The sequence below is a fragment of the Lepisosteus platostomus genome, chromosome 3, assembly GCF_059453375.1.
Source record: "Lepisosteus platostomus isolate fLepPlt1 chromosome 3, fLepPlt1.hap1, whole genome shotgun sequence".
Classification (NCBI taxonomy): Eukaryota; Metazoa; Chordata; class Actinopteri; order Semionotiformes; family Lepisosteidae; genus Lepisosteus; species Lepisosteus platostomus.
The window spans coordinates 30,303,449-30,329,340 of record NC_142613.1 but is presented as its reverse complement, the minus strand read 5'-3'; the positions used below and the strand labels follow the sequence as shown (position 1 = coordinate 30,329,340).

Sequence of the window (25,892 nt, the reverse complement as noted above, 5' to 3'; positions counted from 1 at the left end):
TGTTTAATAACCATTACAGCATTTTTACCTGATTAATAAAACCACTATCAGTATATATAATGTAATACTGGCACGTTAATACAGTGAGGGGAAATTACCAGCAAGTATCAGCAACCAATAGAAACCAGTGTGCAAACTGGCATCCATATCTGAAGCCAGAGCTGACAGTAAACTGTCCTGTAACAATAGCAAAAGTAACTTATTACCCGAAGAGAGGAGCTTGTGCAAATGGTAGATAAATTAGGAGAAGTGTCTGTAAAAGAGAGAAAACAGATTTACCACTAACAATGCTAAGATGGTCACAACTGCAACTGCAAATGATGGATAAATTAGCAGAAGTGTCTGTAAAAGAGAGAAAACGGATTTACCACTAACAATTCTACGATGGTCACAACTGCAACCGCAAATGATTTGAAAAATGTGAATGGAATGGTAACCTCACTGTCGAGACACATACTGTAGGATATTACAATTAATTACATTTTAACTATGACATACAAAAAAGTGTGTGTATGAAAAATAACTACTTATCAGTACATGCCAAATATGTTGATCCTGCTCATGCCCGTCACCATGACCTACAGTACCATCACTCCTTTATAATTTTCTGTTACCAAGATTTAATAACCTTTATCTTGTGGTTAACGGGCACACAGGACGGCTCCACATAGCCATTTCAGACAGAGCCAAGCCTGGTAAGAGGCTGGGTGCCAGTCTTGGCAAACATCACTCCCAGGTTTGGCTTCGGGGGTGAGTTCCAGTGTCCCTGATCCAGGCAGCGTTTAATCAGTTCTTAAAGGAACCATCACTGGGAACTAGTTTGGATCATTCTTTGTCTTGTCCCCTTACCTTAGACCAATTCACCAAGGGTAACTTTACCAGGAGTGCAAAGCTCCTGACAACATAGGTAGATTCCCTGGGGCACTCAGCCCTGTTGTCACGAGCTTTGGATAGTGACTGAAAGAATGAGATCGCAGGTACAAGTGTCGGAAGTGAGGTTTCTCTGTGAAGCTGCTGGGTGTACTCTTCATGACATGATGTGCAGCTTGGCATTCCCAGCCAGTTGAGGTGGTTTGGGCATCTGGTGAGAAAGCCTCCAGGGCACTGCTTACTAGGAAGAGACCCTCGGACAGATTCAGGACATGCGGGAGGGATTACATCTCTGGGCTAGAAGCACTGGGAATTCCCTAGGAGGAACTTGAGACTATTGCTGGGGAAAGTGATGTCTGGTATGTCATGTTCAACCTGTTACCGCCATGACCCTCACAAGGAGTAAAAAATGAGAAGAGATGAAGTATGATAGATACTCTATTGTCTGAGGAAATTTGTTAGGCTTCTCACATAAAAGTACAAAACATGCAAGCAAAACATAATAGTCACATAAAATCACATGAAGTACATTAAATCACAACAACAGTATGTAATACATAAATAAATGGATAAACCAAAAGATAGCGGGGGGACTACATTTACATGCATTCATTTAGCAATTTTATTGCAGAGGTGACAAAGGACTTCTTATAAATGTTTTTATTTGAATTTGGTACCCTATACCATCTCTCTGATGGGAGACTTTATGAACTGTGACTTAATGACATGGTGAATAATGAATTGAGAATGGAGAGCATGGGTGGAATCAGCTGTGATGTTCCTTGCCATTCTGAAAACTGTATTATGATATACATTGCTGAGTTGGGGCTGCTGTGTCACAGTCTTGAACAATTTGGTTTTGCTTTTCAACCCCAGGTTTCCCTACCAAACGGTCATGTTAAATGCCAGGATGCTCTCAATGAGGCTTTTATATTCCATCTCTAGGACATTTTGACTAGCATTAAAGTTCTTTATTCTTTTAATTAAAAATAGCCTCTGATTTTTTTTTAAATGTAATCGACGTTCTCAGTATAACTCAGCCTCTGGTCAATATGTGTTCCCCGATATTTAAAACTCTACACTACCCCCACAGAACTCTCACTCTTGCCCGTGGTGAGAACAGGCAATTGCGTCAACATGGTGACTTAAAGAGCATTAATTAAGTCCATCATTTTATGCTTAATTCCAAATTTGTACAATTGTTCTATACTGTTAATTAATTTATTTTGTTACCAAGATTCAATAACTGGTCTGAGAAATTGTGACTACAGTTCACCTTTAAATGCAATACTTATAGCATTTAAATCCCATTTGCTGTGTAATTCTAAATTCAAAGGTATTTAATGTAAGGATAGGCTGAAAGCTTTCAGGGTTTTTGTGCTTAAATATTTAATGATCAACCAATGGTAACAGTAAACCAACATAATTTACAAATGTTACTGTTAAAACATTGTAAATGCATTCTGTTCAATGTTTAAAGATTAGCCAACAACTCATCTACATGATTCTGCAGTTTCACATGAAAAATAAAATACGTTTGTAAAGGTTTTTCATTTCAGCTTTTTGGTGAAAAATAATGGTGAAATTGACATCCATTTAACCCAGGAATGCTCAATCACAGGGTGTAGTACCTACCTCATGTATACAAAAGACAGTACTCATGCTCCTTTAGGCTAAGTCATTTGCACAAAGTTGATTGTGACGATATTCTTCTGTTGTTAATGACAGTGGTGATGATGTATTAACACACTATAATGTTGTGTGACAGATTACGCAAAGTATGTGCCACTGTAACTGATTACAAGAGATGACATTTTGATAATAACATTCCAAAAAGAGACATTCTCAGACAATTTCCTTTGAAATGGTTGATACAATTTTATGTCTTTTGTATCTTAAACTATGTGGAGTTTGCTTTAATAACTTACAAATCTCATCTTTTAGCTTAAATCAGAAAATGAATATATTAATATTATCAATATTTATTAATTAATATATATATACTGTACTATTATTATATGTTGATTTTTTTTCTAGGACTGAATATTCTGATCAAATTTGGGATTTCCTGAAAGAAACAGTCCCGAAATTTCTATTGCCAGAAGATGACGTTTCTGAAGGCAAACCTCCATTGACAGACTCACGTGCAGGAAAAGATTACAAAACAAATGAGGTTAAGAGTGAAACTCCAACAGCCAGTAAAACTCCAGACAAAAGTAATAAAGGTAACTAAATATATACCATTTTATAAAAATATATACTAAAGCATTGATTTAACATCAATCAACAAGTATGTATAAGTTGTATCATCCCCCATTTTAGGAGCGGTATTATTATAGGACTTTTACTTTTTGCTAAATGTATAAAATTAGGCTAGTTTGTTCAAAATTACCAAAATTAAAGCTGGGCTGGTAGAAATTAACTATCTAATAAACTTAAAAATCAGTCATTCTGTGCTGGGAGCTACAGTAATTACAATAAAGTTTCCTTCTGAAAGTTCTTGTATGTTTTTTACTTTCAGTACTGAGTTCTAATCTGAATATAAAAATCTGAATTCACTTTTTTAGTAACATGACAAACCTCCATGAATGAGTGTGGTATGATAGGATTATATTTGATTTTGATAATATTAAAGGACAATCTCAGTAAAAAGAAGCATGCAAATGCATACATTTCTGGTATATGGCATCAAAGTGGAGTAGGTTTGTTAATTCTAAACCAGCAATATTTGCTGGGGAGAGGTGGTGATTCCTTATGTCACATGATACATTATTCCAAACAGTTATTGATTCTTACCATAAAGTTTCAGAATAGTGATCTCCCATGGCTCGTTCCCGTTTCATACTGCACCTTTCATGTATTATAACAGTAAGTTTAAACATTCATTCTAAATTGACAGCTATAAATCAACCAGTGAAAGAAACATTAAGGGTAAAAAATGTCCAGCCATGGCATTTAAATCACCACAATTTAGATCATTTACTCCCATCCTTAGAGGCTAAAAACCTGTGTTGACTTCTCTTTTCCAGAAAATTATCAATGTCTTTATGCTCTAATTCCCTAAGGCTGTTTTCATAGAATAAACAATTGTGTAGATTATCTTAAATGTAAAAGATCACAAAATAAATTAATATGCAATACTAAATACACTAGCATTTGCCATCATGTACTTATAATTTATTTTTTACTATGATAAATCTCATGTGAAAGATGCTGCCAAGAAGAAAGGTAAAGAAGGTGAAAAAGAAAAAAAATCATTACATTCTGCACGCCCTGGATCAGAACTTCCTCATGCCGTTTACCAGACTGTGCCAGAAAGTAAGTAATCATTGAACATCTCTTTTTCTGTGTGGTACACACATCTATTATATGATTGGGTGCTTATATTGTGTAATAGATATCAGTGACAACACAGACAGAAGTCTCATGCTATGCTATGAATGTTTCTCCCTTTACTTATCTTATACTCACTATAACATCATAAATTGTAAACTAGTAGTTTTCTGATTGCAAGAAAAGGTTCTCAACATCTAGTCTTTTGCAGGATAAAAGGGATCAAGTTTATACCTACAATAAACGAGATTCAGAGATTTAGCTTCCATGCTATTCAAATTTATGAGAACTTGAAAAGATGTTCTTAAATCTTGAACGTTATACTGATGATATATGAATTTAAATGTCCTTAGCAAAGTAAACGTCGGTTTACTTAGTCACAGTTTATACATGTTTGAGCCATGTTGTGAAGTAAAGTGTATGAGTTTTAAATGTTTAAAGCATCTTTCATGTGCATGTTTGCTAGGTTTGTCTTTGTAGTGCATTTTCTGGAATATTGTGGGGGGAAGACAAAAGTAAAAATATCTTTTTAAGCAGCAATTGTAAGGGAAACACTCAGATAAAATCAGAATATTTTCATTACATGTCCTTAATTTGTGCATATATCCCTTACTGTTGTTCTGAAATACCAGTAATATTCATATGGGGTGTCTATTCATTTACAAAATGCTTGTGTGCACCAGAAGGATTCCCCACATCCGTACCCCTCCATTTTTTTTTAATTATGATATGCGGCCAAACAAAATGTGACCAGGTGCCTGTGTGCCCTACATTTCAGTAGATACTGTATGTTTCAAGCAAATATTTGGAGAGACTTATATATTCCAAGAAAGTATTTAAAAATACCCCTGGAAATAGGTATACAAAAGGCACAAAATACACAGGATATGCAAACAAGAAAAGAAGAGAGAAGTTTTATAGATGGAAATGTCACTATTAAAACATCTAACTTTAAAAAAAATAAATGAACAAAACACTAAAAAAACACAGGCTGTCTTGTAGTTTTAACTGTATGTTTAATTTTAAGGTGGATACACTTTTAAATTACATACACCTCACACTGCCCTACTGCTGTTTTAATTTCTTTATGTATTTTTTATTTCATTTAATTTTTTAATGAAGTATTATGTAGCCATAGATTAGTTAAAACCACAACTCCACACGTGATAAAAAGCAATTGGAATCACAAGCTGCATGATTGTAAAATTGATATTCTAATATTGTGAAGCCAATTCAGTTTAATTCTTCAGAATCAACATTGAAACATGGATCAGAGGGCACAAGCAGACAAACTAGACAAAAGTTATTTTAAAATACAGAACAGGAGCCACTTCTGTCAGCTAAGATTTATACTCCCTACTGTGTTATTGAGGCTAATATCTTCTGTTTTCTTTTGAGAAATGATTCTATGAGATCATGTGAACAATTAAGTACTAACTACCATAGGTCTAGATGGGTAAAATAAAACATTATAGTATACAGTATGTGTACTAATTTGATATTTGGATAAGTAATCTCTTCTTCTCTATCTGCTGTAGTAAGCACCAAATGTGAGCTTAATAATGCTTAATATCACTCCTAGATTGCATAGTGTGAACATTTACAGTATATATATATATCTTTTCTGAAAGGGTACATACAGTAACAAATGCTCATATAATGAACATTATAATAAGATTAATTACTTTCCATTATAATGATTAGTTATTTATTATAATTACTTATAGTTAATAAATACAGGTAGGCTATTTGATATTGTTTGTTTTTCGGTGAATATACCATAATCACAGATTCCTTAGAACATTCAGTAGTCATGGATAAGTTCATACATCATTCATGGCAGTTTTTGTGGTATTTTACCTTTTGAGAAGATTCACCTTAAGAAATATTCATCTCTGTGCTTCAGAAACTGCTTGGTACCCTGTGGAGGTATTCTGTTGCAGTCCATCTGGACTAAATTATGTAGCTCAAGGCTCCACCTGTTATTTTTAAATCACTTTTTATTTGAAGATATATATACAGTAATGAAATATCTTATCTACTGTAGTCTGCAACTTAAGCATTTCCTTTTACTATTTATTATCTGTTACATTCTAATTTGGAGATATTTTATTTGTGGCTAAAAGTTTGGCCAACAACAGATAAAATAAATAACTATATTAATTATCTCAGTTGATATGGATGAAGATATACTATTTCAATATTTTGAAAATTCAAAAGGAATTTTTTGTGGTAATTATCACTTAATTTGTTAATGGTTGTTTTACAGTAATGCAGTAGTTAATGGCATGCTTTTTTTTTAATTGCCACAAAAAGTGTATTGAAATCTTGTCATGCATTAATATTTGAACATCCTGTCCTTGCTAAGAGAGGTATTGTTTTTATATGTTAAGTATTCAAAGCATATTGTATGATTTATCATTTAACGATTACCTTACATTCTATGTAAAATTAACTTCTTTAAAATTATAATTATTTCAGGAATGCCTTTAATCTATATCTTTATTACTATTGTGTGGCATATCTTCCATCAAAACGAATTTGTCAAATCACATTTCAGCTGCGACACTTCATGTTGTACCTGCTTCAGGTATGCAGTAGGCATTAATTACAGATAATCTTCAGCTAATTCCGATTTATCATTGAGTCAATATGTGATGACTTCAATATATCACTTAAGATTTAGCTTCACTCTTACCATACATTTTATTTTGCCTGGGTCAAGCTGTGACGTTTTACTTGTCTTTTCATAACTGTCTTAAAAAGTTACTTTAATATTATAGTTCAATGAAAATAAAGAACAAACATTTAAATATTAAAACATGATTGTCATATTCCATATGTTTACATTTTTAACTTGTTTTTGTGTGACTGCACTACTTTTAGATTTCAGAATTGGATAGGACGAATCATATTATTATAACCATTACTTCTGTTCCATGTAAGGTTAATAGAGACACTAAATAGAACAGAACAACAGGTTCAATTTAGAAAGTGTTAAATAATGGTAGTGAAAACAAACTATTTATACACAGTAATATACATTTACAGTGCAAGAAAAGTTTGTGACCTAGGAACTGTAAGTCCATATTCTTAAATATTTAGACTAAAACTTAATTAGGTCTTCATTAAAAGTCTAAATAAACGTTAATTAAACACATAACATATATTTGGAGTATTTAATTAATAAAATGATCCTAAAGTAAATATCTTTGTATGAATATGTGTACGGCTGCAAAGTTTTTGTTAGAGAGCAATGGATTCTTTCTGGCTCTTCTTTCATGAAAACCATTCCTGTTCAGTCATTTCCCAATGATTGAGGTACTGTATAGACACTGACATTAGGTGCATCGACAGAAGCCTGGAGATCCTTAGACATCTGTGATGTATGACCACTACCCTGTATGTTGAATACCAAACTCACAAGGCTTCTGACAGTTTCTGTATAAACTGCAGGAAAGTGTAGCCCAAACTCAGTCCTTGTTTATAAAATTATTTAATGACCCAATTCTAATTAATTGTGCCAAATAATCTAGAGGTTCACTTAGAATTTGTCATACAGTATTCTGATTTCTTAAATATTTTTATCTACTTCATATACCATTGCATCTCAACAAACATTGAATTGGTAGATATAATCTCATTAGGTTATTTCAATTAAACAAGGATATCATGATAAAAATATATTTATCATAATCTGGTATATCACAGACTGGATGATAAATTCACAGTCTTTTCTTGACACAGTAGCTTGACGAAGAAATGTATGAAAGATGTATGTGTTTACAGTATGTTGACCCTTAATAAAATACAGTGCCTTGCGAAAGTATTCGGCCCCCTTGAACTTTTCAACCTTTTGCCACATTTCAGGCTTCAAACATAAAGATATACATTTTTTATTTTATGTGAAGAATCACCAACAAGTGGGACACAATTGTGAAGTGGAACGAAATCTATTGGATTTTTGAAACTTTTTTAACTAATAAAAAAATGAAAAGTGGGGCGTGCAAAATTATTCGGCCCCCTTGCGTTAATACTTTGTAGAGCCACCTTTTGCTGCGATTACAGCTGCAAGTCGCTTGGGGTATGTCTCTATCAGTTTTGCACATCGAGAGACTGAAATTCTTGCCCATTCTTCCTTGCAAAACAGCTCGAGCTCAGTGAGGTTGGATGGAGAGCGTTTGTGAACAGCAGTTTTCAGCTCTTTCCACAGATTCTCGATTGGATTCAGGTCTGGACTTTGACTTGGCCATTCAAACACCTGGATACGTTTATTTGTGAATCATTCCTTTGTAGATTTTGCTGTATGTTTGGGATCATTGTCTTGTTGGAAGATAAATCTCCGTCCCAGTTTCAGGTCTTTTGCAGACTCCAACAGGTTTTCATCCAGAATGGTCCTGTATTTGGCTGCATCCATCTTCCCCTCAATTTTAACCATCTTCCCTGTCCCTGCTGAAGAAAAGCAGGCCCAAACCATGATGCTGCCACCACCATGTTTGACAGTGGGGATGGTGTGTTGAGGGTGATGAGCTGTGTTGCTTTTACGCCAAACATATCGTTTTGCATTGTGGCCAAAAAGTTCGATTTTGGTTTCATCTGACCAGAGCACCTTCTTCCACATGTTTGGGGTGTCTCCCAGGTGGCTTGTGGCAAACTTTAGACGAGACTTTTTATGGATATCTTTGAGAAATGGCTTTCTTCTTGCCACTCTTCCATAAAGGCCAGATTTGTGCAGTGTAAGACTGATTGTTGTCCTATGGACAGACTCTCCCACCTCAGCTGTAGTTCTCTGCAGTTCATCCAGAGTGATCATGGGCCTCTTGGCTGCATCTCTGATCAGTCTTCTCCTTGTCTGAGCTGAAAGTTTAGAGGGACGGCCAGGTCTTGGTATATTTGCAGTGGTCTGATCCTCCTTCCATTTCAAGATGATCGCTTGCACAGTGCTCCTTGGGATGTTTGAAGCTTGGGAAATCTTTTTGTATCCAAATCCGGCTTTAAACTTCTCCACAACAGTATTACGGACCTGCCTGGTGTGTTCCTTGGTCTTCATGATGCTCTCTGCGCTTTCAACAGAACCTTGAGACTATCACAGAGCAGGTGCATTTATACAGAGACTTGATTACACACAGGTGGATTCTATTTATCACCATCAGTCATTTAGGACAACATTGGATCATTCAGAGATCCTCGCTGAACTTCTGGAGTGAGTTTGCTGCACTGAAAGTAAAGGGGCCGAATAATTTTGCACGCCCCACTTTTCATTTTTTTATTAGTTAAAAAAGTTTCAAAAATCCAATAGATTTCGTTCCACTTCACAATTGTGTCCCACTTGTTGGTGATTCTTCACATAAAATAAAAAATGTATATCTTTATGTTTGAAGCCTGAAATGTGGCAAAAGGTTGAAAAGTTCAAGGGGGCCGAATACTTTCGCAAGGCACTGTACATGTATATTTAAATCAAGTTAAAATTTATTTAAATTTAGAATATTGTGTACAATTTTGTTGCAATATTACAAGATATTGCTACTCTGGGGTCCAGAAAGGAGCAACTAGGTATATCACCTGATTAAAATAAAATCATATGCTAACAGACTAAAAGAACTGATTTTTTTAATCTTGAACTGTTAAGACTATAAGGGGATCTGATTCAAGTATTCAAAATCCTCAAAGGCTTTGGCAAAGTCAAACTAATGGGCTTTTTCCAAGTCAACTTTAAGACATAAATCAAAGGGCACTTGCGAAAAACTATGGAAAAATGCATTTAAAACTGAAAAATAAGGCACTTTTTTACATAAAGTTTTTTTTGTGACAATCTGTAACACACTACCCATTCAGGTTTTCATAACTGATACCCAGGATGCCTGGATGGGATTTTTGGATCAATTAGTGATCAGCAACCAGATAAACTATAACCTTTCTATATTCTAATGGGATTTCCTTTAAAGACTGAAAATGACTCTTTTTCCCCGATCTGCTTTCATTTTTCAAATATTGCAATGTATATTTGTTAAAAAGTTTAAGCACTTTCATGAAAAATAATGGGGTTATATAATTAATATGACATATTTATTATTATAATTTAGGTTGTGTATCACCGCAAGTGCCACAGATGGTTGTTTGTGCCAGCTACTTACCTTTGCACCTGTCGGAAAAGAAGATTTCAGTCCTTGGTCAAATGGTATGATTGCTACATTATTCTTTGAAATTATTTTTTACTGTAATATATTAAGAGTCATCCATTTGTATAACATTAGTCATCTTATTTAATTACTCCATCATTGCAAATTCTCATCCCACTTTGTTGGTTTCTGTAGCACTGTACATGGTTTCTGTGTTAGAAATGTGTTTAATTCAAAAGTATATCAGAGAATTTGTCAATAAATTGTTGCAATACCTTCACTTATTGGGAACGTGAATATAAAAACAGAAGATTTTTATAACTATTGTTTTGGAAAGGATTTCTCTTTTCCAGCACTGGTTCTGAACAGTTAATGTATTTTACAACATATATAAAATACTGAAATCTGAAATTAATGCTGTAACATACCTGAGTACATGTAAAATAAATAATATAATAATTAATAAGTGTTTTCAAGTACCAGGTAAGTGTCATGTAAAGTTTCATAAAATACTTTTAAAATGAGCATTGTAAATTGGGTAGCCTGCTAATCTTTCATGGATTAATGTTACTGTTTGAAAGGTTTTGAGTACTTGTTCTTCTGTGAAAACATTTGAAGAAAACTTCTTTTGGCATCTAAGTGAATTAGTAATTACCAACACTCTTCTTCTTTAATTTACAATTAATTGAAAGACATTCTACTGCCATTTTCTTTTACATATGGTACCTATATCACTTTTCTCACAAAGTGTATAAACGTAATATGGTCAGAAGGAGCATGTAAAAAGACTTTGATGCTTACAATGTGTAGGGAGAAATGTTATACTGGTGTGTATTTTTTCTTTAAACTACCAATACCAGCAATATACAGTTTACATAATATGTTTATGTTCCTAAATTAATATTATTTATGACCTTCAGATGCGTTATGCTCCTCTTCTTTTTATGCTTAGCTAGTAAGATTTCCCTTTAGTTGTAAAATTCTAATATCCAATACTAAGCGGATTAAAATGTGCACAGTAAAGAGGTTAAATGATTAAATCTTTCACTACTGACCAAGGCACCATGAGTGCCCTGTCGGTAATTTTGGCCAGCCTATCACGTACCGCGGTATGCGGCGGTGGGTTGTGGGTAGTTGCGTGCGGCATGGGTTTGTACCGCGCAGTTTGAATGGCTGCATCTGTAGGAATTTGTCCATTTTTTACTTATACTCAATATCAAATCCTGAAACAAATCTGACAGAGCTTCCAGATTCAAACTATACACTAATTGTTAGTCCAATAAACTTACTTAACTAGAAATCTAGAGCTGGTTAAAACATTTGTTTTCTGTCTACATTGATCTGGGTTACAGTAATTCATTTTTTAGAAATGTCATGGAAATTAACACATAGTTTATCATAACATCATATCTCTTGTGATAGTTGTTATTATCTATTTATTGATTCTACAGTTTTATTCATGATGTAATCCCTGACTTTTAAATTGCTGTCTTAGTTTAAAATCTGCCTGTCACTTGCTATGCACTGCAATCGGGCAGAGTTAAGATCCTAATCTTTGCATGTTTTAGTAATTTGTGAAGCTCCATATAAAGTAAAATGTCCACTTCTATTTCCCAAAGCTTGGATAACATGTTGCTGTCTGTATCTCAAATGATACTTAACAGATATTCAGAGAATACCAAGTGCTCCATATGGCTGTACAAAGTGTTATTATATACCTTGATCATGTAACTGACAAGTGTAAAAAAGTCACACTATTGAAATATATTTAAACATTTTCCAGTTCCCTGTGTCATAGGTCAGTAATTCACAAGAGTTCAGATAAACTTTATTTGCTAATATAATTTTCAATTCAGAGGTGCTCAGTAGTTCTTCCAAAATATAATTTATATTTTCAGGTAATTGTGAGGCAATAATAAAAATACAACTATCACAATGTATAGTTAAAATTGTAAAATATAAATCAATAGGTGTTCTGCTACAATTGCACAAAGACTTAATCTGAAAAATTGGATACAATGTTGGTCATCACTTTGATTACGTTCCTGTGCCAGAATGCTTATTTTAATATATAGTGCTACACTTCCACTTCAACAAGAGTGAATATCCACTAATGCTCTATTATACACAGTCACTATGTATAATGTTTCTGTGATTCCAACTGCATCACAGTCACATACTGTAGCAATTTTGCAGTTTCTGTTTCTTGCATTATGCTTCTCGTAATATAGTTGGATTTATTTAAGTAATTAACAAATCAATACAAAATCGTGGACTTAACTGAAAAAGAAAATGTAATTATGATGATTAATTGCATCTAATTGAAAAAATAATACCTTTAAACAACAATTAAGAAAGACTTAAAATTTACTACACTAAAAAGCATTTAATTGAACAAATGCATATGAATAAACCATACTTAAAATTAAGCAAAAAGCTAACATTTTACATCACAGAAATACACAAACTTTGTGCATTTATTAAGTAACATATAATACGTGTGTGTGGCATGGTGGAACAGTGGTAAGCATTTCTGCCTTTAAGTGCTAGGGCCCTGGGGTGCTATCTGCAGGGAGTTTAGATGTTTTCCCTGTGTTCACTTGTTTTTTCTTGAAGGGCTCCAGTTTCCCCTCGCCCAGCTCGTAACTATACAGTTACATAACTGTACCCACTTGTAACCTATACCAATAGGTTAATTGGCTTTTAGGAAAAAATAGCCCTAGTGTCAGTATGTCTGTGTCAATATCTAAATAATCCAAGTATTTCATTTAGCTGCATTGACTTTAACAACAATTCTGGATAGCTTGCTCCACACTCCCACAAACTTTTGTGTAAAAAGTGAGTTAACTTCATCAATGCCTTTGACGTTTTGAATACTTGAATTAGGCTCCCTTGTAGTGTTCTAGGTTCAAAACAAAAAAGGTTCAGTTATTTTATTATGGGATAATTCTTTAAGACATGGAATGTATCAGCTCTTTTTTAGACTGATTACCAACATTTTTGTAACTTAATGAACACATTTGTACTCAAAATTCTTAATGAGGTCTTACTTTTGATAAAGTTTATTTTAAAATATTAATTCTCAAATTGTAGGCAGTAAGCATTCAAAGTAATGCATTAGTTAGGTTTGAGAGCTGGTTAATAAACAAAACGATGGACTTCTGTTCAACCAACTAGTCCCTCCTGGATATGGTTTGTTTGACCTTCCGCGTCTTTCAGGCAGAGGCGGGGGCATAATTGTTATTTACACCCTTTTTCACAGTCTAAGTCCTATTACTATACCTCCTACCTCTTCTTTTGAGTGTCTTGTTTTAAATGTTTCTATCCCCCAATCTACTATTATTGCCACAGTTTATAGATTGCCCAAACCCAGTGAAGCCTTCTTAGGTGAGTTTGCTAATTTTCTCTCATTTTTATGCCTTGAGTTTAAAAGGATCCTTATTCTAGGGGACTTTAATATACACATCGATTCAAGGTCTTCCAGTCTGGCTAAAGACGTCCTTTCTCTATTGGGATGCTTTGATCTTACTCAGTTTGTTTGTACCCCTCCACAAAACAAAGGACACACCTTAGATTTAATTATTGCAAATGACTCTTTTGTCTCCCACTGCTCTCCCCTTGATCTAGGCCTCTCTGACCACTTAGCCATTCTTTTCAATCTGGAATTACCTGTTTCTAACACTTCCCCCCCACGCTCTGTAAATTTCGTAGGTGGCGTCTTTCTGGCCTAAATGTACATTATCAGGCTTGGAGAGATTACTTGTCTGAATATAAGGTTACTATAGAGTCTGCTAGATCCACCTACTTCTCTCACATTATTGAAAATCACCAAAACAACCCCAGACATCTTTTCTCCACCATCAACAGACTGCTCAAACCAAACCGCCCCACCACATTACCTGCCTCATCACAACATTGCAACACTAGATTTCTTTAGTTCTAAGATTGACAACATCCGGCATCACATTCTTTCCACTACACATATCATTTCCACACCTCCTCCCTCCTCATCCAGCTTCTCTCTTCTTGACTCAGCATCCCTCAATAAACTAGTTAAACGCATGAAACCCACCACTTTTAGATCCCATTCCAACCACTTTACTTCAGTCCTGTTTCTCTTCTCTCTGTCCCATTGTCCTCAATATTATACATGAATCCATGAGCACTGGCATTGTATCAACGGTCCTCAAAACTGCTGCCATTACCCCCATGCCAAAAAAGCCTAACATGGCTCTCGACAATTTTAACAATTTTCGCCCCATCTCCAACTTTCCCTTTCTTACAAAAATTCTAGAACGTGCTGTCACACTTCAGTTACATAACCACCTCATGACAAACAACCTTTTCGAACTCCTCCAATCTGGCTTCCGTCAACTTCGCAGCACAGAAACTGCCCTGGTCAAAGTCACTAACGATCTTCTAATAGCTTCTGATTCTGGTTCTCTTTCTATACTCATCCTTCTTGATCTCAGTGCTGCTTTTGACACTGTTGACCATAACATCTTACTTTCTCATCTTGAGACTGTGTTTGGAGTTTCTGACACTGCTCTCAAATGGTTCAAATCTTACCTCACTGATCACTGTCACTTTGTCTCTCTTAATGGGTACAGGTCTGAAATTAGTCTTGTTAAGTCTGGTGTTCCTCAGGGCTCAATACTGGGCCCCTTGCTCTTCAGCATTTACATGTTCCCACTTGGTCAGCTTTTAAGATCACATGGCCTCAGCTTTCATTTTTACGCTGATGTAGCGGTGAGGCTTATTAATAAGGCAGAATTAAGTGTTTCTGAGCTTTCCCAAATTAGGCCTCATTTCTCTGTTCATCTCTGTGGTGCAGCCAGAGAGAAACCATGCAGGCTGATTTAGGGTTCCTTTGATAAAAGAGAGCTCCCAAAGGGGGATGCACTTAGCTAAGCCTGGCTATCATGATCAATGGTCATCCATTGGCGCCTATCTGTCTAGGGAGTGCCAGTTGGACATCTGGACTGCATTCCTAAGTGTCAGGAGTAAGTGACTCATATCTCACCTTGATCAACTAATCAGGGACTGGTAGGGCCGAGTAACCCACGTGGGACTCTGATGCCCATGGAACTTTCAGCCAATCAATGAGCTGAAGTTCCTCCAGGTAAAAACAGGCAACACAGAGATTCAGCAAGATTCTGGAGAGGATTCTGTGGACTGTTCTAAAGGGAATTCAAAGGAGAATTCCAGGGCAGGACGGCCCAGGAGCAGAAGGCTCCCAAGGGCAGGACATTCTCGCAGCGCGCCTCCTGACCATCCTGAGACTCAGCCCGGACAACCACGGAACAGCCAGTGTGTCCGAGTGCCAGAACTTTCCTTTGTTCTAAGAGTCTAGTGTGGAGGTTGCCAGAGAGTAACCAGCAGCAGGCCTCGTGAACAGGTCGGAACTGTGGACAGCTGAATCACTATTCAGAACTAGCTCTTCATTAGGAACGAACCAGTCCTCTTCCTGACTTGCTGGGACCCACAGTCATCTTTTCTCCTGTGCACAAACTTTGCTAGTTAAAGCCAACACTAAGTGAGCATCAGAAGCGCACCGTCGCAAACCGCACAGCACAGCATGGCACCGAGCCAGAGAGCGCGGATTGGACAGCAACAGCCTGCAACTGTTTCTTTGTGCCCGCAGGAGATCTGAATCCCCCAAGATTGGATGAGTATTCAACTTCAATGCATTACAGCTCAAGAATTCAATTGTTATCCCAACCAGTTGATATCAATTTAATTCCTAAGAGTTATGTACTTGTTTCGAGTATCTAATGTAGAAGTTATAACCAAGTTCATTTATGAAACGGTCTTAATGAATGATATACTGAACGTATGTCCTCTTGATATATGTAACTCTTTGTAACTGATTGAATATATATCTTTTGTATTCTGATAACCCTCTCAATAAGATCTGTTAGGTTTACATGCATATTCTATGTATTAATAAATGTATCCTCGTGTATTAGTACCTGTGTGTGTGCGTTGTTTGAGTTATGTCGCATGGTTGGATTCTAAAGCCATCAAAAGAATCAACTTTGTGATTTACTGCTACAATTAATAATTGTCTCAGTAAATGCCCAAACCCTACAGAACTGGTGCCTTCAGAGAGCCACTATGATTACATATTTGGCGTCCCTGAACCGGTTTTCCTACATATTTGGCGTCCCTGGCACGGGCGTGGCAAGACTGAAATGAGTCAACCAAGCGGAATAATTCATATAAAACGCCGCAGGTTTCATACACGACAATACAGTGTGCTGAAAGCCGAAAGAAAAAAAAGTTCCCCTTGCTCTTTAAGCAGTGCTTGATTGTTTTGTGATCTTTTGCAATCTACCGGGTTGATTGCATACTTGATCTTGTGGTTTTCTGTGGTAAAACTGTGATTTCGTACTTAAAAGTAATACTCTTTAAGTTTAACGATGGTTGCTAAAAGGTCTGAATTCGAGTCGCTATTAAGCACTCTCTCTAGCAGCGACAGGTCTGACCACGATCTCTTCCATATCTCCGTCAGCGGAGAAGCTAGAAGAATAAATCTCCATTCTCTGAGAGAGCTAGCGAAGGACATAGAGAGATTTGACCCCGCAGTGTCAGAGAATAATATCGAGAGTTATATTCAAGACCTCAGGTATAACCTGCAGTACCTGCCAAACGCCACAGAACAGGAGAAAGTGTTTCTGGTCAGGAAAACTACCAGCAGAGCCGTACATGAGTGGATGGCTAGGCAGATGAAAGAAGTCTGTAATGACTTTGAGCAGCTTTGTCATGCACTTATCGAAGAATACAGTGCGTTTATTGACCCGACTGCTGCGATAGCCGCCGCTCTTAACATTAAGCACGAGAGAGCAGAGTCCCCTCGCGAATATTATGAGAGACTTAGACGAACTTATTTTGCAGGGCGAAATGAGGGTTGTGAAGAGAACACACATTTCAAGGGTTTATTCATTGCGAATCTCCACCCAGTCAGAAAGATGATCTTAATGCATACAGATGCACAGACCGTGAAAATGACTGATATTAAGAGATTCGTGCAGAAAGCCTGGGAGTATGATGTCCAAAGTCGCTCTGAGCAAAAAGCTGTTAAAGCGACTGTGTCCGCCGTCAGAGCCAGCAGGGTTAATTCCCTCCTGCTCGAAGGAGCACAGGCTCCTGAGCTGGCTAAGCCCCGTTCCAAAGCAGGCACACAGGACCGCACCCAGCGTCCTAAGTGCCATGAGAACACCGGGGGAGGGAAAGGGCTAGAAAAGGCTGAACAAAAGGATTCAGTAGCCGCCCGCCTGGCCAGGCTTGAACAAGCTTTATTAGGACAGGGACAACCGCTCCCCAAGGCTGCCGGAAGCGTGAATGAGCTGATACTCTCCACTGGAGGAGGCGGAGACCCGCCCCCTCTCCCTCCCTCAGTCTATCTGATTGAGCGGAAGAGTTCCTGCCTGGATGAGGTCAGCCACTCCCAAGCGAGTGCTGACTCCACCCCTGAAGTCACAGAGCAGACAGTAAAACACAGAGGAAAAGCAAGAAGCTTTTACCTCAAGGCTGCCATGGGAGATGTCTTACACAGTGAGACACTGATTGACACTGAGGTTGAAAGGTGTTTGATGTCACACGGCAAGCTCAAACGGGTTGAAAAAGAAAAGGGCATGCGACTCAGAGTGGAACCTTTGGTGGATCACCAGAAAGGCAAAGTGTGGAAAAAGGTCAAGGCTCCTAAGCCTTCTGTACAGAAGGAAAGGGGGGCCAAGAGGCAGACTGTGCTCACACAGTGCCCACCGAACACAGAAGCCTATGTGGAGATTCCTTCTGTTCCCTCTGGACAAGAAATAAAAATATTTTCTTGTTCCCCGGATATACAGGGAAGTCGTGTCCCGGCTGAGGTCACAAAAGCCTCCCTGCCACAGGAGCGGTGCTCCAAGCAGCCGCCTGATCCACCAGGTAAAGCACACACCTTTTACATCCCTAAAGAGGAGCAGATCTCCCCACCTGGCGATGAAAAGGAGCTTTCCCTGTGCACCCTGGCACCCAAGAGGGGTCAGGAACACCACCCTGCAGTGGTGGAAGGGATCCAGATGGCAGGAGAGCAGGTTAGTGATGTAGCCCTCACCCTTAGCCCTGAGAGGTCCTCTATTAGTGAGGATCTGCTTGAGCAGCTGTCACAGGGCCACCGCCAAGTGCCCCTTGTGCAACATTCACAGGTTAGACAGGAGGTCCAGCTGGACGCTGAGACTACTGCGCTGTGGACACACCTGATCCCAGATGCCGATTCCCTCTGCTTTGACCCAGGGAACCTGCAGTCAGGTAACATTATTTCTCACAACTACCAGGTAGTGAGTGAGACTGACCTGATTGTTCCTGCCTCAACGGCAGGGTTTCCAACACACCCAGTCCCCCAGAAGGGACAGGGAATGAAAGCCGAGCCGGTTTTCTTACAGCCACCAGCTCAGCCTGTCAGTCTGAGTCTGACCAATAGTGGTTCAGCCAGACTGGAGCTGGATGGTCAAGTCACCCGCCTGCCAGTGCAGGACATCGCAAAGAGGGATGTCAGAATCCCTGCCTGCACTGACATGGGCCTGGTGGGTGATAGTAAGTTCAAAGACAGTGAACTAGCTATCCCACTGCTGGGGCAGCTCCCTGAACCCCTAGCGAGGGAAGGGGGGAGCGAGCAGGTGTCCTACACCCACGCCCAGCGAACGATTGTAAACATGCCGATAGAGGGATTCCTCAATCAGGAAGTGTGCAGGGTGGACCTGAACAGTGAGAATGGGGTAACAATCCCAGATCACTCAGGTGCTCCAGATGACCACTCAGCCGAGGGTCAGGCATGCTCCACCGCTGCACCGCCCCCTGCAGGGTTCCTAGAGCACAGGCATGAACAAATTGAAAAAGCAGATGCCCTGGAAATGGAGGAGCAGCATCAGCAGCTGCGTCAGATCTCCCCAGATTTCCAGGAGGTTGGTGCCCAAGATGCCACATGGCATACTGAGGAAGACACCATGTACATGCTGCGCCAGCTTAGAAAGGCAACAGTCACCCAGAAGGAGATGACTGGGATCAGCCACCCGAAAAGACTTTTGGGAGGACTGATTGCTGCCGCCACTGTTGCACGTTTGCTTTTTCTGGTAGGTTTGTGTGCTACTGGCACTCTCACCCTGACTGCCCGAAGAAGGCAGGTGTCAGAGATGCCAGAGGGTAGTGACAGACTGGATCAACTGCAGCAAAAGTTGGAAAGCTTAGGGAAAACCCTACAAGCAACTTCCAATGCAACAGGGTTAAACCTTATTCCCCAAACAGTGGACATGATTGTTGGTGTTATACAGTGGGTTTATGCTTGTGTGCAACAGGCCAGAATGTGCAACAGGCAAGACCTGTTAAGGGAGCTTGGTGCCACTGTAGCCAGTCTAGCCATGGCACAAATCCGATCACACTTGATTCCACTCTTCTCAGTAGAGGAGTATGTGACATTAACCCCATCGCTCATAGTTCACCCAGAAGGCAATCCAAGATTGAATTCGGTTCCAAATCTTGAGATGGGTATGGCTACCAAAGCTATCCATTGGCTGTGTCTAAACGATTCACCAATGAAGGGTGTAAAGCTACTAACGGGCAGAGGGAGGTTAATGAACCCCATGAAGAGCAGGTGGGAAGTAAATGGCTGGTCAACACACCACATGTAACTGTCACCATGACTTGTGACAGGCATGATACAGCTACCGCAATGCAGCTACCTAATCAAACAGTTTTCCTGCAAGTTCCCGAGGAGGCCATAGTACAGCATGGTAACTTAACACTGTACGGTCTGGAACCAGACAATATAAGACCAAACTTGAGGTCGTGGATGCCTTCAGGTGCCACACTATTGAATTGGATAGAAATCCAAGAAACAGTAAGCCCTGAAGAGGTACAGGTAGTTAGTTTGCTTTAATGGAACGAACCTCCAAACCACCCTAGCAGATACCCAACACAGGTGTTGTGGTTTATCGGGGGGCTGGGAACAGGAACTGTTGTTATTGTAACACTACTGCCAGGTAGCTGGATCATGACTGACAGTGTACTCTGAATGATGTACTCTCACATCAAGATGTACTCTGGGTAGCACGAATGAGTCAAAGGTAGCATGTCAAAAGAAAGGAAGTGACTTCTCCCCAAATATCTACTACAGAGGTATAAGATATTGACAGTGAGCTTCCTGATGTGTAATTCCTAGACTTAGATAATGTCTCCTACCGTGTTTATACTTACTCCAGATGTTATTCATCCTGTTTGTATCCAATGCTGGTTCCGGTATGAATTCTCGAGGAGTAATGTGGACATTTAAGATTAATGTTCTAATGGCAAGGGACATCACTTAACTCTGTTTTGTTTTGAAGGCAACAATGCCTCGGGACCTCGTGGCCTTCAAAAAGGGGGGATATGTAGCGGTGAGGCTTATTAATAAGGCAGAATTAAGTGTTTCTGAGCTTTCCCAAATTAGGCCTCATTTCTCTGTTCATCTCTGTGGTGCAGCCACAGAGAAACCATGCAGGCTGATTTAGGGTTCCTTTGATAAAAGACAGCTCCCAAAGGGGGATGCACTTAGCTAAGCCTGGCTATCATGATCAATGGTCATCCATTGGCGCCTATCTGTCTAGGGAGTGCCAGTTGGACATCTGGACTGCATTCCTAAGTGTCAGGAGTAAGTGACTCATATCTCACCTTGATCAACCAATCAGGGACTGGTAGGGCCGAGTAACCCACGTGGGACTCTGATGCCCATGGAACTTTCAGCCAATCAATGAGCTGAAGTTCCTCCAGGTAAAAACAGGCAACACAGAGATTCAGAGGAGATTCAGCAAGATTCTGGAGAGGATTCTGTGGACTGTTCTAAAGGGAATTCAAAGGAGAATTCCAGGGCAGGACGGCCCAGGAGCAGAAGGCTCCCAAGGGCAGGACATTCTCGCAGCGCGCCTCCTGACCATCCTGAGACTCAGCCCGGACAACCACGGAACAGCCAGTGTGTCCGAGGGCCAGAACTTTCCTTTGTTCTAAGAGTCTAGAGTGGAGGTTGCCAGAGAGTAACCAGCAGCAGGCCTCGTGAACAGGTCGGAACTGTGGACAGCTGAATCACTATTCAGAACTAGCTCTTCATTAGGAACGAACCGGTCCTCTTCCTGACTTGCTGGGACCCACAGTCATCTTTTCTCCTGTGCACAAACTTTGCTAGTTAAAGCCAACACTAACTAGCCGGTCAGTGAGCATCAGCAGCGCACCGTCGCAAGCCGCACAGCACAGCCTGGCACCGAGCCAGAGAGCGCGGATTGGACAGCAACAGCCTGCAACTGTTTCTTTGTGCCCGCAGGAGATCTGAATCCCCCAAGATTGGATGAGTATTCAACTTCAATGCATTACAGCTCAAGAATTCAATTGTTATCCCAACCAGTTGATATCAATTTAATTCCTAAGAGTTATGTACTTGTTTCGAGTATCTAATGTAGAAGTTATAACCAAGTTCATTTATGAAACGGTCTTAATGAATGATATACTGAACGTATGTCCTCTTGATATATGTAACTCTTTGTAACTGATTGAATATATATCTTTTGTATTCTGATAACCCTCTCAATAAGATCTGTTAGGTTTACATGCATATTCTATGTATTAATAAATGTATCCTCGTGTATTAGTACCTGTGTGTGTGCGTTGTTTGAGTTATGTCGCATGGTTGGATTCTAAAGCCATCAAAAGAATCAACTTTGTGATTTACTGCTACAATTAATAATTGTCTCAGTAAATGCCCAAACCCTACAGAACTGGTGCCTTCAGAGAGCCACTATGATTACATATTTGGCGTCCCTGAACCGGTTTTCCTACATATTTGGCGTCCCTGGCACGGGCGTGGCAAGACTGAAATGAGTCAACCAAGCGGAATAATTCATATAAAACGCCGCAGGTTTCATACACGACAATACAGTGTGCTGAAAGCCGAAAGAAAAAAAAGTTCCCCTTGCTCTTTAAGCAGTGCTTGATTGTTTTGTGATCTTTTGCAATCTACCGGGTTGATTGCATACTTGATCTTGTGGTTTTCTGTGGTAAAACTGTGATTTCGTACTTAAAAGTAATACTCTTTAAGTTTAACGATGGTTGCTAAAAGGTCTGAATTCGAGTCGCTATTAAGCACTCTCTCTAGCAGCGACAGGTCTGACCACGATCTCTTCCATATCTCCGTCAGCGGAGAAGCTAGAAGAATAAATCTCCATTCTCTGAGAGAGCTAGCGAAGGACATAGAGAGATTTGACCCCGCAGTGTCAGAGAATAATATCGAGAGTTATATTCAAGACCTCAGGTATAACCTGCAGTACCTGCCAAACGCCACAGAACAGGAGAAAGTGTTTCTGGTCAGGAAAACTACCAGCAGAGCCGTACATGAGTGGATGGCTAGGCAGATGAAAGAAGTCTGTAATGACTTTGAGCAGCTTTGTCATGCACTTATCGAAGAATACAGTGCGTTTATTGACCCGACTGCTGCGATAGCCGCCGCTCTTAACATTAAGCACGAGAGAGCAGAGTCCCCTCGCGAATATTATGAGAGACTTAGACGAACTTATTTTGCAGGGCGAAATGAGGGTTGTGAAGAGAACACACATTTCAAGGGTTTATTCATTGCGAATCTCCACCCAGTCAGAAAGATGATCTTAATGCATACAGATGCACAGACCGTGAAAATGACTGATATTAAGAGATTCGTGCAGAAAGCCTGGGAGTATGATGTCCAAAGTCGCTCTGAGCAAAAAGCTGTTAAAGCGACTGTGTCCGCCGTCAGAGCCAGCAGGGTTAATTCCCTCCTGCTCGAAGGAGCACAGGCTCCTGAGCTGGCTAAGCCCCGTTCCAAAGCAGGCACACAGGACCGCACCCAGCGTCCTAAGTGCCATGAGAACACCGGGGGAGGGAAAGGGCTAGAAAAGGCTGAACAAAAGGATTCAGTAGCCGCCCGCCTGGCCAGGCTTGAACAAGCTTTATTAGGACAGGGACAACCGCTCCCCAAGGCTGCCGGAAGCGTGAATGAGCTGATACTCTCCACTGGAGGAGGCGGAGACCCGCCCCCTCTCCCTCCCTCAGTCTATCTGATTGAGCGGAAGAGTTCCTGCCTGGATGAGGTCAGCCACTCCCAAGCGAGTGCTGACTCCACCCCTGAAGTCACAGAGCAGACAGTAAAACACAGAGGAAAAGCAAGAAGCTTTTACCTCAAGGCTGCCATGGGAGATGTCTTACACAGTGAGACACTGATTGACACTGAGGTTGAAAGGTGTTTGATGTCACACGGCAAGCTCAAACGGGTTGAAAAAGAAAAGGGCATGCGACTCAGAGTGGAACCTTTGGTGGATCACCAGAAAGGCAAAGTGTGGAAAAAGGTCAAGGCTCCTAAGCCTTCTGTACAGAAGGAAAGGGGGGCCAAGAGGCAGACTGTGCTCACACAGTGCCCACCGAACACAGAAGCCTATGTGGAGATTCCTTCTGTTCCCTCTGGACAAGAAATAAAAATATTTTCTTGTTCCCCGGATATACAGGGAAGTCGTGTCCCGGCTGAGGTCACAAAAGCCTCCCTGCCACAGGAGCGGTGCTCCAAGCAGCCGCCTGATCCACCAGGTAAAGCACACACCTTTTACATCCCTAAAGAGGAGCAGATCTCCCCACCTGGCGATGAAAAGGAGCTTTCCCTGTGCACCCTGGCACCCAAGAGGGGTCAGGAACACCACCCTGCAGTGGTGGAAGGGATCCAGATGGCAGGAGAGCAGGTTAGTGATGTAGCCCTCACCCTTAGCCCTGAGAGGTCCTCTATTAGTGAGGATCTGCTTGAGCAGCTGTCACAGGGCCACCGCCAAGTGCCCCTTGTGCAACATTCACAGGTTAGACAGGAGGTCCAGCTGGACGCTGAGACTACTGCGCTGTGGACACACCTGATCCCAGATGCCGATTCCCTCTGCTTTGACCCAGGGAACCTGCAGTCAGGTAACATTATTTCTCACAACTACCAGGTAGTGAGTGAGACTGACCTGATTGTTCCTGCCTCAACGGCAGGGTTTCCAACACACCCAGTCCCCCAGAAGGGACAGGGAATGAAAGCCGAGCCGGTTTTCTTACAGCCACCAGCTCAGCCTGTCAGTCTGAGTCTGACCAATAGTGGTTCAGCCAGACTGGAGCTGGATGGTCAAGTCACCCGTCTGCCAGTGCAGGACATCGCAAAGAGGGATGTCAGAATCCCTGCCTGCACTGACATGGGCCTGGTGGGTGATAGTAAGTTCAAAGACAGTGAACTAGCTATCCCACTGCTGGGGCAGCTCCCTGAACCCCTAGCGAGGGAAGGGGGGAGCGAGCAGGTGTCCTACACCCACGCCCAGCGAACGATTGTAAACATGCCGATAGAGGGATTCCTCAATCAGGAAGTGTGCAGGGTGGACCTGAACAGTGAGAATGGGGTAACAATCCCAGATCACTCAGGTGCTCCAGATGACCACTCAGCCGAGGGTCAGGCATGCTCCACCGCTGCACCGCCCCCTGCAGGGTTCCTAGAGCACAGGCATGAACAAATTGAAAAAGCAGATGCCCTGGAAATGGAGGAGCAGCATCAGCAGCTGCGTCAGATCTCCCCAGATTTCCAGGAGGTTGGTGCCCAAGATGCCACATGGCATACTGAGGAAGACACCATGTACATGCTGCGCCAGCTTAGAAAGGCAACAGTCACCCAGAAGGAGATGACTGGGATCAGCCACCCGAAAAGACTTTTGGGAGGACTGATTGCTGCCGCCACTGTTGCACGTTTGCTTTTTCTGGTAGGTTTGTGTGCTACTGGCACTCTCACCCTGACTGCCCGAAGAAGGCAGGTGTCAGAGATGCCAGAGGGTAGTGACAGACTGGATCAACTGCAGCAAAAGTTGGAAAGCTTAGGGAAAACCCTACAAGCAACTTCCAATGCAACAGGGTTAAACCTTATTCCCCAAACAGTGGACATGATTGTTGGTGTTATACAGTGGGTTTATGCTTGTGTGCAACAGGCCAGAATGTGCAACAGGCAAGACCTGTTAAGGGAGCTTGGTGCCACTGTAGCCAGTCTAGCCATGGCACAAATCCGATCACACTTGATTCCACTCTTCTCAGTAGAGGAGTATGTGACATTAACCCCATCGCTCATAGTTCACCCAGAAGGCAATCCAAGATTGAATTCGGTTCCAAATCTTGAGATGGGTATGGCTACCAAAGCTATCCATTGGCTGTGTCTAAACGATTCACCAATGAAGGGTGTAAAGCTACTAACGGGCAGAGGGAGGTTAATGAACCCCATGAAGAGCAGGTGGGAAGTAAATGGCTGGTCAACACACCACATGTAACTGTCACCATGACTTGTGACAGGCATGATACAGCTACCGCAATGCAGCTACCTAATCAAACAGTTTTCCTGCAAGTTCCCGAGGAGGCCATAGTACAGCATGGTAACTTAACACTGTACGGTCTGGAACCAGACAATATAAGACCAAACTTGAGGTCGTGGATGCCTTCAGGTGCCACACTATTGAATTGGATAGAAATCCAAGAAACAGTAAGCCC

General features: G+C 40.6%; 1 protein-coding gene across 1 annotated transcript in view; it reads left to right on the top strand.

The window, feature by feature from the left end:
* adgb (androglobin) overlaps positions 1-25,892 on the top strand; it is a 140,506-nt gene that overhangs the window by 29,462 nt on the left and 85,152 nt on the right. The window contains exons 8-10 of the mRNA XM_088625171.1: positions 2,908-3,095; positions 4,081-4,188; positions 10,287-10,381. Of these exons, the coding sequence (XP_088481297.1) occupies positions 2,908-3,095; positions 4,081-4,188; positions 10,287-10,381 (391 nt within the window). The remainder of the gene's footprint in view (positions 1-2,907; positions 3,096-4,080; positions 4,189-10,286; positions 10,382-25,892) is intronic.